General features: G+C 47.5%; 1 protein-coding gene and 1 pseudogene across 1 annotated transcript in view; both read right to left on the reverse strand.

Annotated features, from left to right (window-relative positions):
* The window catches only part of DHX34 (DExH-box helicase 34), a 37,902-nt gene continuing 22,812 nt past the window's right edge, over positions 1-15,090 (reverse strand). Inside the window, exons 16-17 of the mRNA XM_077285504.1 lie at positions 1,656-1,788; positions 1-791 (exon numbers count right to left, since the gene is read on the reverse strand). Coding sequence (XP_077141619.1) covers positions 655-791; positions 1,656-1,788 — 270 coding nt within the window. The 3' untranslated portion in view covers positions 1-654. The remainder of the gene's footprint in view (positions 792-1,655; positions 1,789-15,090) is intronic.
* LOC143803749 (syncollin pseudogene) lies at positions 68-466 on the reverse strand (annotated as a pseudogene).

The following is a 15,090-nucleotide window of genomic DNA, read 5'->3' on the forward strand; positions in this document are numbered from 1 at the left end:
CGTGGTAGATGGATATTTATTCCGCAACCATCATCAGTCTGGCATTGCCCAAAAGTCACCTGGTACACTATGTGCACGTGCAATAATAAGACTGGATGGCGTCATTCCAGTCTCCGAAAAGTCCATTAGCGTAGTCCTTCAGCTGGTAGACCACCCCAGAGCTAAAGCTGCGGTTGTTGCCTGACTTGCCGGATTTACTCCATACTTTCAGGGTGCAGCGGTTTGCAACCACCAAGGATGAAATTTTCTTTCCCCATCCGGATGGCATGTATGGGAAGTCGTCACCATCTTTGGCATCTAGGATGTCGCCTCCACAGGACTGGTCGAAGTAAATATTGCTGTGTTCAAACATACGGGTGCAGAGCTTCTCCCCCGCCTCATTTACGAGGTTAGTTGCTGAGGGGCACTCGGCCAGAAGCCCCACGAAGAAGAAAGGCACCAGGAGCACAGAGCAGGGCAGCTTCATGGTAGTGACAGTCACCAATCTGACGGCCCACATGAAATCTATCACATTTATATACTTCACTTCTGTTTGAAGAGTCGACCAAGGTTGTGGGTGATATGGATAACATGCTGACTCCGAGGTCATGCTATAAGTTAATATTTGGGAGCGAAAACATATTCAGGTGCGTCCATTCCCACATTGTATTTACCCTAAGAATTCATATGTTGTCTCTTGTGTTTGAGGATCTCAGTAGGTGTCAGAACCAAGTCCTTGTCACACACATCACAGTGATACGTCTTGTGCAGAGAAGTCACCGACGACACATTGGATTCTGCATCTTCCACTTCTATGGCAAAAAGAATCAATTATCATTACAATACTCACTCCATGCTATTAATACATTTTAAGACATTTTACAAAATTAAAGTGTTTGACAAAAATATTATTTTTTACTAGGCATAGATAAGATTTTAGAACAATAAATGGAGGCACACTCACCGTCAAGCTCAAGCAGCTCTAGAAGCCTCCACAAGTAATGTCTGCTTCTGTTTGGAAGTCAACAGGACCACTGTAGCCATTGACTAGAAGAGCGCATCATCAGAAATACAACCAATGATGTGCCCTTCTAATCCCCTGACCACTGCAGCTAATCACAGACTGCAGTGGTCTTGTTGAAATCCAAACAGAACAGACATTTCTTGTGAAGCCAGTGCAAACTCCTGAAGTGGTCTGTACTGGATCCACAGAAATGCTGTAAGAGGAGTAGGCCTCCCTTCCTTGCTTTTTAGAATTAACACTTCTGGCTAAATATTTTGGTTTTTTTTATTTTTATTTTTTCAATTTTTAGTCCCTACCTTTTAAAGTTATAATTGATAAATTCTGCTTTGATCTAGTTGCATTTACTCCTCCTAGCCACATTTGAAAACTGTCGAGAGCGACTTAAAAATGGCAAATGTTGGAATTAAAATGATATATTACAAAACGTGCAACTTTTTACACTAAAATCCTGGATCAAAATATTTAAGAAATTCTCCCAATGTTTTTTGCAGTATTAAGTTCTAGGTTACATGACGGCTGATCGCAATTTAATTTTGTAAAACACCCAATAAAGAAAAGAAAGACAGACATCTTATATAGTGTCGGGTGCCTGACATCGCTGACAAATGTCATGTACATCCTTCTATATTTCTGACAGTGGCGTGTAGCGTACCCTGAGCCTTCTCTTCTTCTGCGCAGCTGTTCTGATGGGCCATACGCTCCAAGGGGGTGAATGGCATGTAGAGACCGCAGTGAGGACAGGTCCAGAACGAGCGCAGGCAGTCGCTGTAGAAATCTGTGTCGCTCTAAAATAAAAAAAAAACAACATTATCAGTCACTTTAACATATAGATATAAAAAAGAAACACCAACCACATCCTATGGCGACACGTCACTTTACTTTTACGATATTAATATTTGCGTTAAACTTTTGTTGAGTTGCACAGTATGGCTGAACGGCCATCAGAGGACTTCTGTGTACCCACTACCCAAATAATCACCAAACAGGGACCCAACTAGAAAATGCTGGGCTCCATTGTGCACTTTGGAATAGACTCTTAAAGGGGTTGTACAGTGAAAACATGGTTTCTCTATCGCTTCATTGGGGGACACAGGAACCATGGGTGTATGCTGCTGCTACTAGGAGGCTGACACTATGCAAATAAAAAAGTTAGCTCCTCCTCTGCAGTGTACACCCCACCAACAGGAAGTAGGATATCCAGTTTAGCTTAGTGTCAGTAGGAGGTGGACAATGGTCTTTCATTAGACCCATATCTACCTCAGTGTGCGTCGTTCCTTTTCAGGTACCACGAAGGGATACAGTGTGAACGGTCACGACTGTCCTTCCACAAAGAGACTATGAGTATGGCATGTACTGCCACCCCATATCCTCATACGTCTAGTCGGAAGGACCCCAGCCCCTAACACAGAAGCGTGTTGAGGTGATCCGATTGTCGGTGCTGCCTCCGTCTCCCACCAGAGCCTGTCGGTTTGAGGAGACGCGGATGTCCCACAGTGCTGGATTATCGGACGTCCGACCTTTCTTGGATGGGGAGGTACTTTCTCTCTCTCCCCCCAGGTGTGGCAAAGAAGGAAAGAAGATCAAAGAAGAAAGAAGACCAATTTTTCCTTTATTTTATTAGTGATCACGCCGCTCCCCCATGCTCCGGCAGTCATCAGAAGTAATCTAGGTCCTGGCTTCTCCCGGGCCTAGCTGCAGAGTTGGGCATTAGGGACCTTTCCCCCTTAAATTTGGGGGGTATTGGGGGCTCCAGGCATTCTTTTGCGGTGTTTTTATATCCTCCGCACTGCTCCCCCGTGTTCTGGCGGTCACCAGCAGTAATCTAGGTCCTGGCTTCACTCGGGCCTAGCTGCAGCGCTGGCTCTGCCCTCTTTCTTTCTGCTCTTCAGGAGGGCTTTTTTCCCGCCCGTTGCTCAGTTCCTCCTGGCCTGTGTAGCTTGGCACACCCGGCCTGTTATAGCCCCGCCCCCCTCGGCTTTATCTCACTGCCTCTGAGCCGGGGCCATCTTTAGCCTCCTGAACCCGACGCTTGGCTCTGCCCATCTTCCAGGCCTGTCAGTCTCCTTGTACAGAGTGGGGGTTTTCAGCATGCATCACTGTAACGCGCGCTTTTATCCTTTGGAGCCAGGGCATCCTTTCACGGCCGCCATTTTCCACCTCCTGGGACCAAATAGGGCCTTTCCTGCGGGACCTTCCTCTTCCAGCTGTCCTACAGCCTGGAAGCTGAAAACAGGACAACTACTGTGAGTAGCTGCGCTGCAGAATTACCTCAGTATCTCCTCTCTAACCTTCTGGCACCTGCTAGTGCACAAGCCAGGCACAGCAAAGTAAAGCTGAGGAACAGCACTATCTGCAGGCTCAAGGGTGAGAGTAGCCCTCAACCCAACGGTGCTGGCGTAATATCTGCTCTAAAGAAGTGCAGTAACTGGGGTAATAAAGTCACTGGTGTATTATGTGCTCTTCAGCCGTGCAGTCACTGGTGTATTATGTGCTCTTCGGCCGTGCAGTGACGAGTGTAATAAATGCTTTAACACAGTTAAGTCACTGGTGCATTAAGTGCTCTTGAGCCGTGCAGTCAGCAGCATTGGGTAATGCGGTGCACCCCACGCTGCCGTCATCTGTATCACTGCCCGCTCTGCGCCCTCCACAGGGAGATGGGCATTATAAATCCTTCCGTACACTGTTTTCTCTGAAGAATGACTTGCACGGTTTTCACTACATCACTCTGCTGTTGTGTTTTTCCCCTTATACATTTCTGTGCCTTGGTTTCAGCAGAGCAAGGTTCAGCCATTACTCTAAACACAATGATTCTAGAGCTCTTGCATATAGCAGAGAGGGGAGCTGCTCCTTCCCCTTCACTACCGTAGAGTTGGGACCAACCTCCAGCTAGGTAAAGTCTGTATTCTCCAGCATGGCCTGCTGTGGCTCAGTGGACAAAGAAGCTGAACACAAATCGCAGGCCCAAGGGTCTGAACCCAAGTGCACAACAGAGAGTAGAGTTTAGTCTCTGTCACGATACCCGGGTATAAATGCTGCAGGGGAAACTGCACCTAGCAGCAACGGAGCCGAACCAGAAACCGGGTAACTAACATGAACACCAACGGGACCTTTCACATGAGACAGAGTGACCAGGTAAAGCAAAAGGACCTACGATCATGTGACAGAGTGGGAGGCGGTCAGGGGGCGGAGCCAGACGCCAGGGAAACAGAGAAGGAACAAGCATAAAAGAATAGTGAAACAAGCCGAGGTCGAAGCCAGGAGATTACAAGATACCAACAGGTAGAGTCAGAGAATAGTCAGAAGCCAAGCCAGGGGTCAGTAATTCAGGAAAGCGAATAAAGCAGGTGACAGCAAGACACAAAGCAAGCCAGTACACACTACAGAGGTCAAGCATACAAACTGCAGAAAACCTTTAGCTGACAAGGATACCAAGTTAGGAGAGAGTATAAATAGCCCTCCCATCTTGAAAGAAAGGCTGAGAACATTAACCCTGAGAGTACAAGACATAACCTTGTCCTAACCATGACAGTACCCCCCCTTAACGGGGGGCCACTGGCCCTCCAGGCTTCTCAGGGTACCTGGCATGAAAAGCCTGCACCATTTGATCAGCATGCACAGAACTGGCCGGAACCCATGACCGATCCTCAATAGAATAACCCTTCCAATGTATTAAGTACTGAAGCCTTCGACGCATCCACCGTGAATCAATGATGCGCCCTACCTCATACTCCGGCTGACCCTCTACCAACACTGGCAGAACATTGGATGAGGAATCTTCTCTAACCGTCCCCACAGGTTTTAATAGGGACCTGTGAAAGACATTTGATATTTTGAAGGAGGCGGGCAACTGTAATCTATAGGCCACCGGGTTGATCACCTCGAATATCTTGTATGGACCTATAAACCTGGGGCCCAACTTCATAGAGGGTACCTTAAGTTTGATGTTACGGGTAGACAACCACACCTTCTCCCCCACTGTCAGTGTAGGAGCTGACCCCCTCCTCCTGTCTGCAAAATGTTTGTACCTCCTTTGAGCTTTGGAGATATTACCCTGAACCGCCCTCCAAAGGGTTCTTAACTGTTGCACCAGACCCTCAGCACCAGGGCAACCAGAATCCATGCGGGAAAATTCTCCAAATTGCGGAACAAATCCATAGTTGACCTGAAAAGGAGATTTGCCAGTAGACTGATTAATACGACAGTTGAATGCAAATTCTGCCATGGTTAATACCTCACACCAGTCCTCCTGTCTGGAAGAAGCAAGACATCTTAAAATTTGTTCCAATGACTGGTTGGTGCGTTCAGTCTGACCATTAGATTCCGGGTGATAAGCAGAGGAGAAAGACAACGTAACCCCCAACTTCTTACAAAAAGCCCTCCAAAATCTAGCAACAAATTGCACACCCCTGTCAGACACCACATTCACAGGGACCCCATGCAACCGAACTATATGCTGAATGAACAAACGAGCTAAGGTTTCAGCAGAAGGCAATGCAGATAACGTCACAAAGTGGGCTTGTTTAGAAAATCTATCAACCACTACCCAGACTACAGAGTTGCCCTTTGAAGGAGGAAGATTAGTGATAAAATCCATGGACAGGTGTGTCCAAGGTTTATTCGGAATTGGCAAAGGTACCAATTCCCCGGCCGGCCGGACCAGAGAGCTCTTAGAGCGAGCACACACCCCACAAGTATTCACAAATTTTTTAATATCAGTACCCATAGAAGGCCACCAAAAATTCCTAGCTACTGCCCCCCGGGTAGCTGCAATCCCAGGGTGTGCACTCAACACAGAGTCATGAAATTCTTGCAGAAGTGGGAGACGGAAATGATAGCGTACAAACAATTTGCCAGAGGGTTTATTCTTGGGAGCTTGTGACTGTGCTTCCAAAATCTCTCTCTGTAACTCAGATGAGATTTCAGCCACAACCACTCCAGGTTGAAGAATGGAGGAAGGAGGTTCTGGAGGGGACACACAATCAAAACTTCGGGATAAGGCATCCGCCTTTACATTTTTAGACCCTGGTCGGAACGTAATGGTAAAATGAAACCGAGAAAAAAAAAGTGCCCACCGAGCCTGTCTGGGGGTCAATCTCTTAGCAGACTCGATATAGGCCAAATTTTTATGATCAGTGATGACCGTAACGGGATGAACAGCCCCCTCCAAAAAATGCCTCCATTCTTCGAAAGGCCAATTTAATTGCCAACAATTCCCTGTTGCCGACATCATAATTTCTCTCAACTAAAGAGAATTTTTTTAGAGAAAAAGGCAAAGGGTTTAAGGTTAGTAAGGGTGGACGGGCCTGAGACAACACTGCCCCCACCCCCACCTCCGATGCTTCAACCTCTACAATAAAAGGTCTCGACAGATCGGGTTGTATCAACACGGGGGCTGAAACAAAACATTTCTTCAGTGTCTGGAAGGAATTTTTTGCGGCCTCGGACCAATTTTTTACCTCCGCCCCTTTTAGTGTGAGGTCTGTTAAGGGTTTCACCATCTGCGAAAACCCTTTAATGAACTGCCTATAAGAGTTAGCAAAGCCCAGAAATCGCTGCAACCCCTTCAGGTCATGAGGTTGCACCCAATCAGAAATGGCCTGAACCTTCCCCAGGTCCATGCGGAACCCATCCCCAGATACAATTAATCCCAGAAAAGACAGTTCTTGCATAAAGAATGAGCACTTCTCCAGTTTTGCGTATAAATGGTTCTCCCTGAGTCTCACAAGAACTGTCTGAAGATGGTGTAAGTGAGACTGACTGTCCTCTGAGTATATCAAGAGGTCATCCAGGTAAATGACAACATAGCGCCCAATGAGGTCAGAAAAAACAACATTAATAAAATTCTGGAACACAGCAGGGGCGTTAGTGAGACCGAAGGGCATAACCAAATTTTCAAATAAGCCCTCAGTAGTCAGAAAAGCTGTTTTCCATTCATCTCCCTCTCGAATCCTTATCAGGTTATAAGCCCCTCGTAAGTCAAGCTTAGAAAACCATTTGGCCCCAGTGAGTTGATTACATAAATCAGGAATCAGAGGAAGAGGATACGGGTTTTTCACAGTAATCTTATTCAGTTCTCGAAAGTCGAGGCACGGTCGCAAACCACCATCTTTTTTCTTCACAAAGAAAAACCCCGCTGCGACGGGTGAAACAAAAGGCCGAATATGCCCTTTATGGAGACTCTCAGTAATGTACTCTTTCATGGCTTGGCGCTCGGGCCCAGACAAATTGTATAAACGAGCCTTGGGTAATTTGGCTCCTGGGATTAAATTAATAGCACAATCACCGGGTCGATGTGGTGGAAGCGCCTCGGCCTCACTTTCGGAAAACACGTCTTCGAAGTCTTTCAGGTACTCCGGAATACCCTCCAGACCGACAGACGACACAGATACAGACTTTATTGGGTTAACAAAAGGTCCCAGGTTACAACACGGACCATTACCCTTACATCTCCATTGAGTAATCTCCCCCGCTACCCAATCAATGGCAGGATTGTGGCGTTGCAGCCAGGGCATTCCCAGAACCAGTCCTGCAGGCAGATTATTTAATACAAAACACTTAATTGCTCCACGTGAGTGGAACCCACTTTCAGAGAAAAAACATCAGTTTTGAAACAAATTCCATCCCGGGTAAGAGGGGACGAATCAACAGCCACAATTTTAACAGGGTTTTTCAACCTAACTGTCCCTCTCTTATTACGAGTCACAACTTGGGCATCAATCAAATTAACGGAAGAACCGCAGTCAACAAAAGCGGTGGTCACCACATGACCGCCAGCAAGCTCCAATTTCACCTGGAGCACAAGTTTTGTAAGCGAGAAAAAATGTACCTGGGAGTCTGGACCAACTCCTAGATTGTTGCCCAGACTCAGTCGTTTCTCAGATGGTTTCACAGAAGGGCAGGATGGACAGTTCCTTTTCCAATGTCCAGAGGCTCCACAGTAAAAACACAGTTGATTGTCTCTGCAGTGTCTTCTCCACTTTCAGAGACTGAGACTGACCCAATCTCCATGGCTTCAGATACAGGTGCAGAGTCACATAACTAAGGCTAGTTTCACACTAGCGTTTACCTGATCTGCGGCAGGCTGCGGACTTCCTCCGTGAAGCCCCGCCCTCGGCCGCACCTCAGCCGCTAGCTCCGCCTACTTCTGCATGCGGCCCGCATGCGGCCTCCATACCTATCTTTAACATTAGGTACGCAGGTCGTGCGGCTGTATGCGGATGCTGCCACATGCGTCGTTTTGACGATGCGGAAAAAAAAAAATGCTACATGCTGCGTCCTACGCTGGTCGCCGCATCGTCAAAACGACGCATGCGGCAGCATCCGCATACAGCCGCACGACCTGTGTACCTAATGTTAAAGATAGGTACGGAGGCCGCATGCGGGCCGCATGCAGAAGTAGGCGGAGCTAGCGGCGGAGGTGCGGCCGAGGGCGGGGCTTCACGGAGGAAGTCCGCAGCCTGCCAAAGATCAGGTAAACGCTAGTGTGAAACTAGCCTTAGAGAACAAGGAAGTCTCCTGTTGCGTCATTCCTCTAGCACGGAGTCTCCGGTCCATTCGAACTGCTTATGTCATGGCGTCCTCCAGGGTATCAGGAGGAGGATGAAGTGCTACAGCGTCCTTCAGACGGTTGGACAGACCCATGCGGAACAACCCCCTCAGGGCTGCATCGTTCCAAGAAACTTCAGCTGCCCAGCGCCTAAACTCTGAGCAGAACCATTCAGCGGAGTGCTTCCCGTTTCACACTCATTACCATATCTTCTGCCAGACGCACTCTATCAGGCTCATCATAAATGTGCCCCAGAGAGTCAAAAAACAGGTTCACAGACATGCGTTCAGGAGCAGAGGAAGAGAGAGAGAAGGCCCATGCCTGCGGGGACCCCCTTAATAAAGACATAACTACCCCCACCCTCTGCCTTTCATTTCCAGAGGCTTGGGGACGTAACTAAAAAAACAACTTACATCCCTCCTTAAAGACCCTGAACAATTTTTTATCCACAGAAAAAGTGTCGGGTAATTTTACCGGCGGTTCGGGGTCCGCTAAGGATACATCAGAGGGACTCCCCTCCCGGGACCGAAATGGAGCAGACACCTGTAAAGCACCTGCCACATCTCTCTGCACCTGTTGGTGCGAGTGGACCAGGGCTTGCTGTTCCACAGACAGCTTCTGCAAAAGCTGAGAAAGCTCATTAACCTGTGCCGTGAGATCCTGTACCGGGTCCATGGCACACAAACACCACCACCCACACCAGGGAGAAAACTATCAGGTCAGCTATAATGTCACGATACCCGGGTATTAATGCTGCAGGGGAAACTGCACCTAGCAGCAACGGAGCCGAACGAGAAACTGGGTAACTAACATGAACACCAACGGGACCTTTCACATGAGACAGAGTGACCAGGTAAAGCAAAAGGACCTACGATCATGTGACAGAGTGGGAGGCGGTAAGGGGGCGGAGCCAGACGCCGGGGAAACAGAGAAGGAACAAGCATAAAAGAATAGTGAAACAAGCCGAGGTCGAAGCCAGGAGATTACAAGATACCAACAGGGAGAGTCAGAGAATAGTCAGAAGCCAAGCCTGGGGTCAGTAAGGCCGGTTTCACATTTGCGGTTGTGTCCGTAGCGTTTCTTCCGCAATTATCCGCATGCGTTGTGTTTTCCTATATTTAACATTAGGGACGCATGAGTCTGCGATCGGTTGCATTTTGCCGCGTTTGACGACGCGTGCGTCGTTTCGTCGTCTGCGGGTTGGCGCGGTAAACGCAACATGTAGTAATTTTAGAGGCGTCAATTTGCCACCTAGAAACGTATGCGGTTGTTAGCGCAAGGAATGCGGCAAAAAAACGCATTACTATCTATGGGAACGCATGCGTACACATGTCTTTGCGTAGGCATGCGTTTGATGCGCTTGCGTACTTCGGACTGCACATGCCCATTAAAGACACACCCTCCTGGAAATATCAAACGCATGCGCATAAAAAGCGCAAACACATGTAAAAACGCATGCAAACGCTGCGGTTTTTTTACCATCATGCGTAAGCTGATGCGGATAAAAAACGCTGCATTACCAGACGTTTGCATGTGTTTTTGCATGCTTTTACGGTTGCGGATGATACACTGTGGATTCTAACGCAAATGTGAAAGTAGCCTAATCCAGGAAAGCGAATAAAGCAGGTGACAGCAAGACACAAAGCAAGCCAGCACACACTACAGAGGTCAAGCATACAGACTGCAGAAAACCTTTAGCTGACAAGGATACCAAGTTAGGAGCGAGTATAAATAGCGCTCCCATCTTGAAAGAGAGGCTGAGAACATTAACCCTGAGAGTACAAGACATAACCTTGTCCTAACCATGACAGTCTCCCTCTTATTCCACGCCTACTGTTCTTCCCTCACGAGAGAAGACAGATTGGGACAGGCCTCGTGCTGCGGCTTACTACACATGAGATTGTTATTCTGCCTAATGCCATCAGGTACCCAGACCTAGACCACAACACAGATTCTGCTCTCTCAGATACCCTTCTCCAGGGTTCTCTCCATGCTGATTCAGTCGCAGGATACTGAGAACTGATCATAGCAGCACTCTATCCGCCATCCAGGTTCCACAAGCACCACCAACCAGGTACAGTACGGTATTTTGAAACTGTCGTATTTTCACCAAATCAGACGTGTCTTGGATTGACCACTGCAGTGGTACTGGCGTTCTCCACTGTATTCAGGTAAGTCAGACGCACTCTACTTCACGTTCCTCGCGTTCGATTGTAGCAGTACTCAATCCGCTATCCAGGTTTTAGATGCGTCCTCTCCCAGACTCATTTAGTCAATGCCTACCATCTTTCCAGTGGTTTAGACGTGCCCGAGGTCGATTGGTGCATTAATCCTGCTCTTTGCCCCAGAGTCAGGTGAGTCAGAAACGTCCTCTATCACGTACCTCGGGGTATTTTGCAGCATCTGCCTAGGCTCCCCTCTAGCCACCGCTCATAGAGAGGTGCCCGGTATTCATCACTTCTGGTTGGCTGCCGCAGCGGTTACAGTCCGCTTTCAGGTGAGTCAGAGGCACCCTCTGCCGCGTGTTTCATGGCCAATAACATCTGTATTCTATTAACAGCTAAAGAGAAATTCTACCACATACCACAGGGTGGATCTCAGCGGCAGCATAAGTGGCCAGTCCACTTTCAGGTAGGAAATGGTAGGAAAATAGGATAGTTTTTTCTTCAGCCACGCACTGGGCCTTAAGGCCATGTGCACACGTTCAGTATTTTTCGCGTTTTTTCGCTATAAAAACGTGATAAAAACGCAAAAAAAAAAGCTTACATATGCCTCCCATTATTTTCAGTGTATTCCGCATTTCTTGTGCAAATGTTGCATTTTTTTCCGCAAAAAAATCGCATCGCGGAAAAAAAAGCAACATGTTCATTAAATTTGCGGAATTGCGGGGATTCCGCACACCTAGGAATGCATTGATCTGCTTACTTCCCGCACGGGGCTGTGCTCACCATGCGGGAAGTAAGCAGATTATGTGCGGTTGGTACCCAGGGTGGAGGAGAGGAGACTCTCCTCCACGGACTGGGCACCATATAATTGGTAAAAAAAAAAAGAATTAAAATAAAAAATACCGTATTTTCCGGCGTATAAGACGACTTTTTAACCCCTAAAAATTGTCCCAAAAGTCGGGGGTCGTCTTATACGCCAGGTACGGCATGTGCAGGGAGCGATCCTGGATGTTCCCAGGGTCTGAAGGAGAGGAAACTCTCCTTCAGGCCCTGGGATCCATATTCATGTAAAAAATAAAGAATAAAAATAAAAAATATGTATATACTCACCCCTCCGAGAAGCCTGGCTGTCACCGCTGCAAGCGTCTGCCTCCGTTCCTAAGAATTGCAGAGCGTGAAGGACCTTCGATGACGGTCACATGAGCGGTCACGGACCAATCACAGGACTGCGACGTCATCGAGGGTCCTTCATGCTCTGCAATTCTTAGGAACGGAGGCAGACGCTTGCAGCAGTGACAGCCAGGCTTCTCGGAGGGGTTGAGTATATACATATTTTTTATTTTTATTCTTTATTTTTAACATGGATATGGATCCCAGGGCCTGAAGGAGAGTCTCCTCTCCTTCAGACCCTGGGAACCACACGCCGTATAAGATGACTGGGCGTATAAGATGACCCCCGTCTTATACAGCGGGCATATCCCAAATTCCATATTTTATATGGAAAAGTTGGGGGTCGTCTTATACGCCCAGTCGTCTTATACACCAGAAAATACGGTAGTCATATACTCACCTTCGATGGCCCCCGGAGTCTTCCCGCCTCTCAGCGGTGCATGCTGCCGCTTCCATTCCTATAGCTGGTGTGTGTGAAGGACCTGAGATGACGTCGCGGTCACGTGACCGCGATGTCATCGAAGGTCCTGCACACACACACCATCTATAGGAACGGAAGCCGCTGAGGAGATCGGCTGTCTGCAGGTGAGTATAACCATTTTTTAAATTATTTTTAAACATTCTATCTTTTACTATTGATGCTGCATAGGCTGCATCTATAGTAAAAAGTTGGTCACACTTGTCAAACACTATGTTTGACAAGTGTGACCAACCTGTCAATCAGTTTTCCAAGCGATGCTACAGATCACTTGGAAAACTTTAGCATTCTGCAAGCTAATTATGCTTGCAAAATGCTAAAAAAAACGGGAAAAAAACGCAAAAAAAAAAAAATGCGGATTTCTTGCAGAAAATTTCCGGTTTTCTTCAGGAAATTTCTGCAAGAAATCCTGACGTGTGCACATACCCTAATTCCGTGTTGCTCCCCAGGGGCCTTTCCACACCATCTGGTTATTCGGGCCTACCTTTAACTATCCAGTAGGTCAGTTACAGTGCTGTCCTCAGGCTATCTGCACTATCCAGTGCGTTACTCCTATCATAAATGATTTACAGTTTATACGTAAATCATAAGAGACGTTCTGTCTCTTATGGAGTCAGAGCCCATATAATATCTTTACTCTCATGATTGTTCACTGCACTATCCTAGGGGTGTTTGAGCTACCGCAATACCAGAGCTCCCTATTCATTTGTCAGTACTTACCTCTTCTTTATTACAGACACTGGATAAAGCCTCGAGCAGCTCCGGGATTTTATTGCCGACTGTGGCAGGAATGAATTCTCCCTCCTTGGACAGGAATTGGATCTTACTCTGCGCAAGCATCGTCCAGTGTAGAAGGCTGCTCCAGGCCTGGAGCCAATGAAGAGTTTTGTGATGACACGTTCCTTCAGCGGGATATGTATCTTTTTCACTGTTATAATCGTTTGTGTGGTGTCTTATACTTAGGTAAGTAGATCCACACACTACAGTTCTCTACCCGTTCCAGAGGGTCCGGGACGGATAGGTTCTCCCATGTCGTCATAGGGAAGAATCTTCCTTTTGTCAGTCAAGTTTTCTTCGGGGGCCTATGTACGCCTTCCTAGGGTCAACTTTCCATAGTGTTGACATACTCCAGGTTTTCCATGGACTCTCTTCCTTCGACTGCTCATATTCTATTGTGCCTCCCAATGCCCATCTAGACAACTTTTTTCCATAGTCCCTTATAACCATCTTCATCCCTGTACGCTTAAGTTTAGCTTCCTGATTGATCTGAGTCTGCACAGTCATCTGGTAGTCTACGTTCTATCTGCTTAGACAGGCAAGAGGTTGTCAAACGGTTCTCCTTTTCTGAGCCGTTTTGTTGATGTAACAGGGCCTACATCGCTGGGTTAAGATCCAGGGTTCCACCCGAGGTCCCCTTCAGTCCGTCTTCAGCGTTTTCCTCTCTAGAAGGTTCACAGTTCCCTACTCTCAAGTCTTTCCTATTCAATTTAATGGTCTTTCCTTGTCATTTTCTTGGAATCCTTAGTTCAACCGTTTCCAAAGAGGGAAGCTTCTCGGTTTCCTATATTCCCTCTCTCCTGAGCTCACTGCGAACTGCACTTCTCCGTCTATGGACCATCCGGTTTCCAGATTTTCCACCAATACATTCCTCCTCTCCCAGACAGAGCATCCCTCAAGGATACCAACGGCAGACTAATATTCCTTGGCAAGGTCAACCTTGAAGTGTCCACTGTTACATTGTGCCCTGCCTTTGTCTACACCTGGGCAGCAAAGTTTATAGATGCATGGTCTAAGCGGTTCCATCTGGGCTTTCTTTCTGGAGTCCGATCAAAGGAAATGGCTGTCCTCGCGAACCAATTTACTCTTGCAGGGAAGTACATGGTATCCGCCTCCTTGGATGCCGCTGCAGGTGCTACTTGGACATCCAGCAATATCGTGGCCATCCGAAGGACCATTTCACTTAAGGCGTGGCAGGCGAACTTATCCTCATAGAAGTTCCTCACCAACCTGTCTTTCCAGGGTTCCCGTCGGTTTGGCTCCAAGTTGAACCAAATTATTAAGGAGGTCTCTGAAGGGACAAGCTCTCTTCTTCCTCAGACTAAACCTCGTCATTCTCCTAGTGTTTTTTCCCTCAGTGTGACTCGTCAGGATCTAACGGAGGAGTCCATCCTTGTCTTTCAGGATGAAATCTCTTCGTTCAGTAATTGCTTCCTGGGAACCACATGTGTTTTCCTTTGTCCTATGGAAGCCTTTATCCAGGTCCTCATTTCTTCAGGACATTGGAGATTCCTGTTTTTTTGCGATGGAAGGGTCCATTTTCATTTTATAGCTTTCCCTTCGTGCTCTCAACCTAGGAGGGCAGAGTCAGGGGAAGTGGACGAAGCTGCTGCGGCAGCGATACGCGTGGGGCCTCTTCGCACCATACCCCCGGTATTTGTTCAGGTTATTATGCCCATTCCCCTACTGGCTGTACGGGGATTTTATCCTTGCTCAAAGCTCTGGCCCTCCTAGGTTTGCTGCATTTCTGACAGCTCTGCCCCACTGCCCTTTGACCATCAACAGGTAGTATTCCTTTGGATGACTCTGCATATCTTGACTTTCATCCATGGTGTATATGTATGCACTGTCAGTTTACACACTTATCTCATTGAGGTCAGGACAGCTAGTACTAGAGGCACCTTATATCAGGAGGTGCTGACTTGAGTATAGGGGATATTCATCTGTATGC

The sequence above is a fragment of the Ranitomeya variabilis genome, chromosome 2, assembly GCF_051348905.1.
Source record: "Ranitomeya variabilis isolate aRanVar5 chromosome 2, aRanVar5.hap1, whole genome shotgun sequence".
NCBI classification, from domain to species: domain Eukaryota; kingdom Metazoa; phylum Chordata; class Amphibia; order Anura; family Dendrobatidae; genus Ranitomeya; species Ranitomeya variabilis.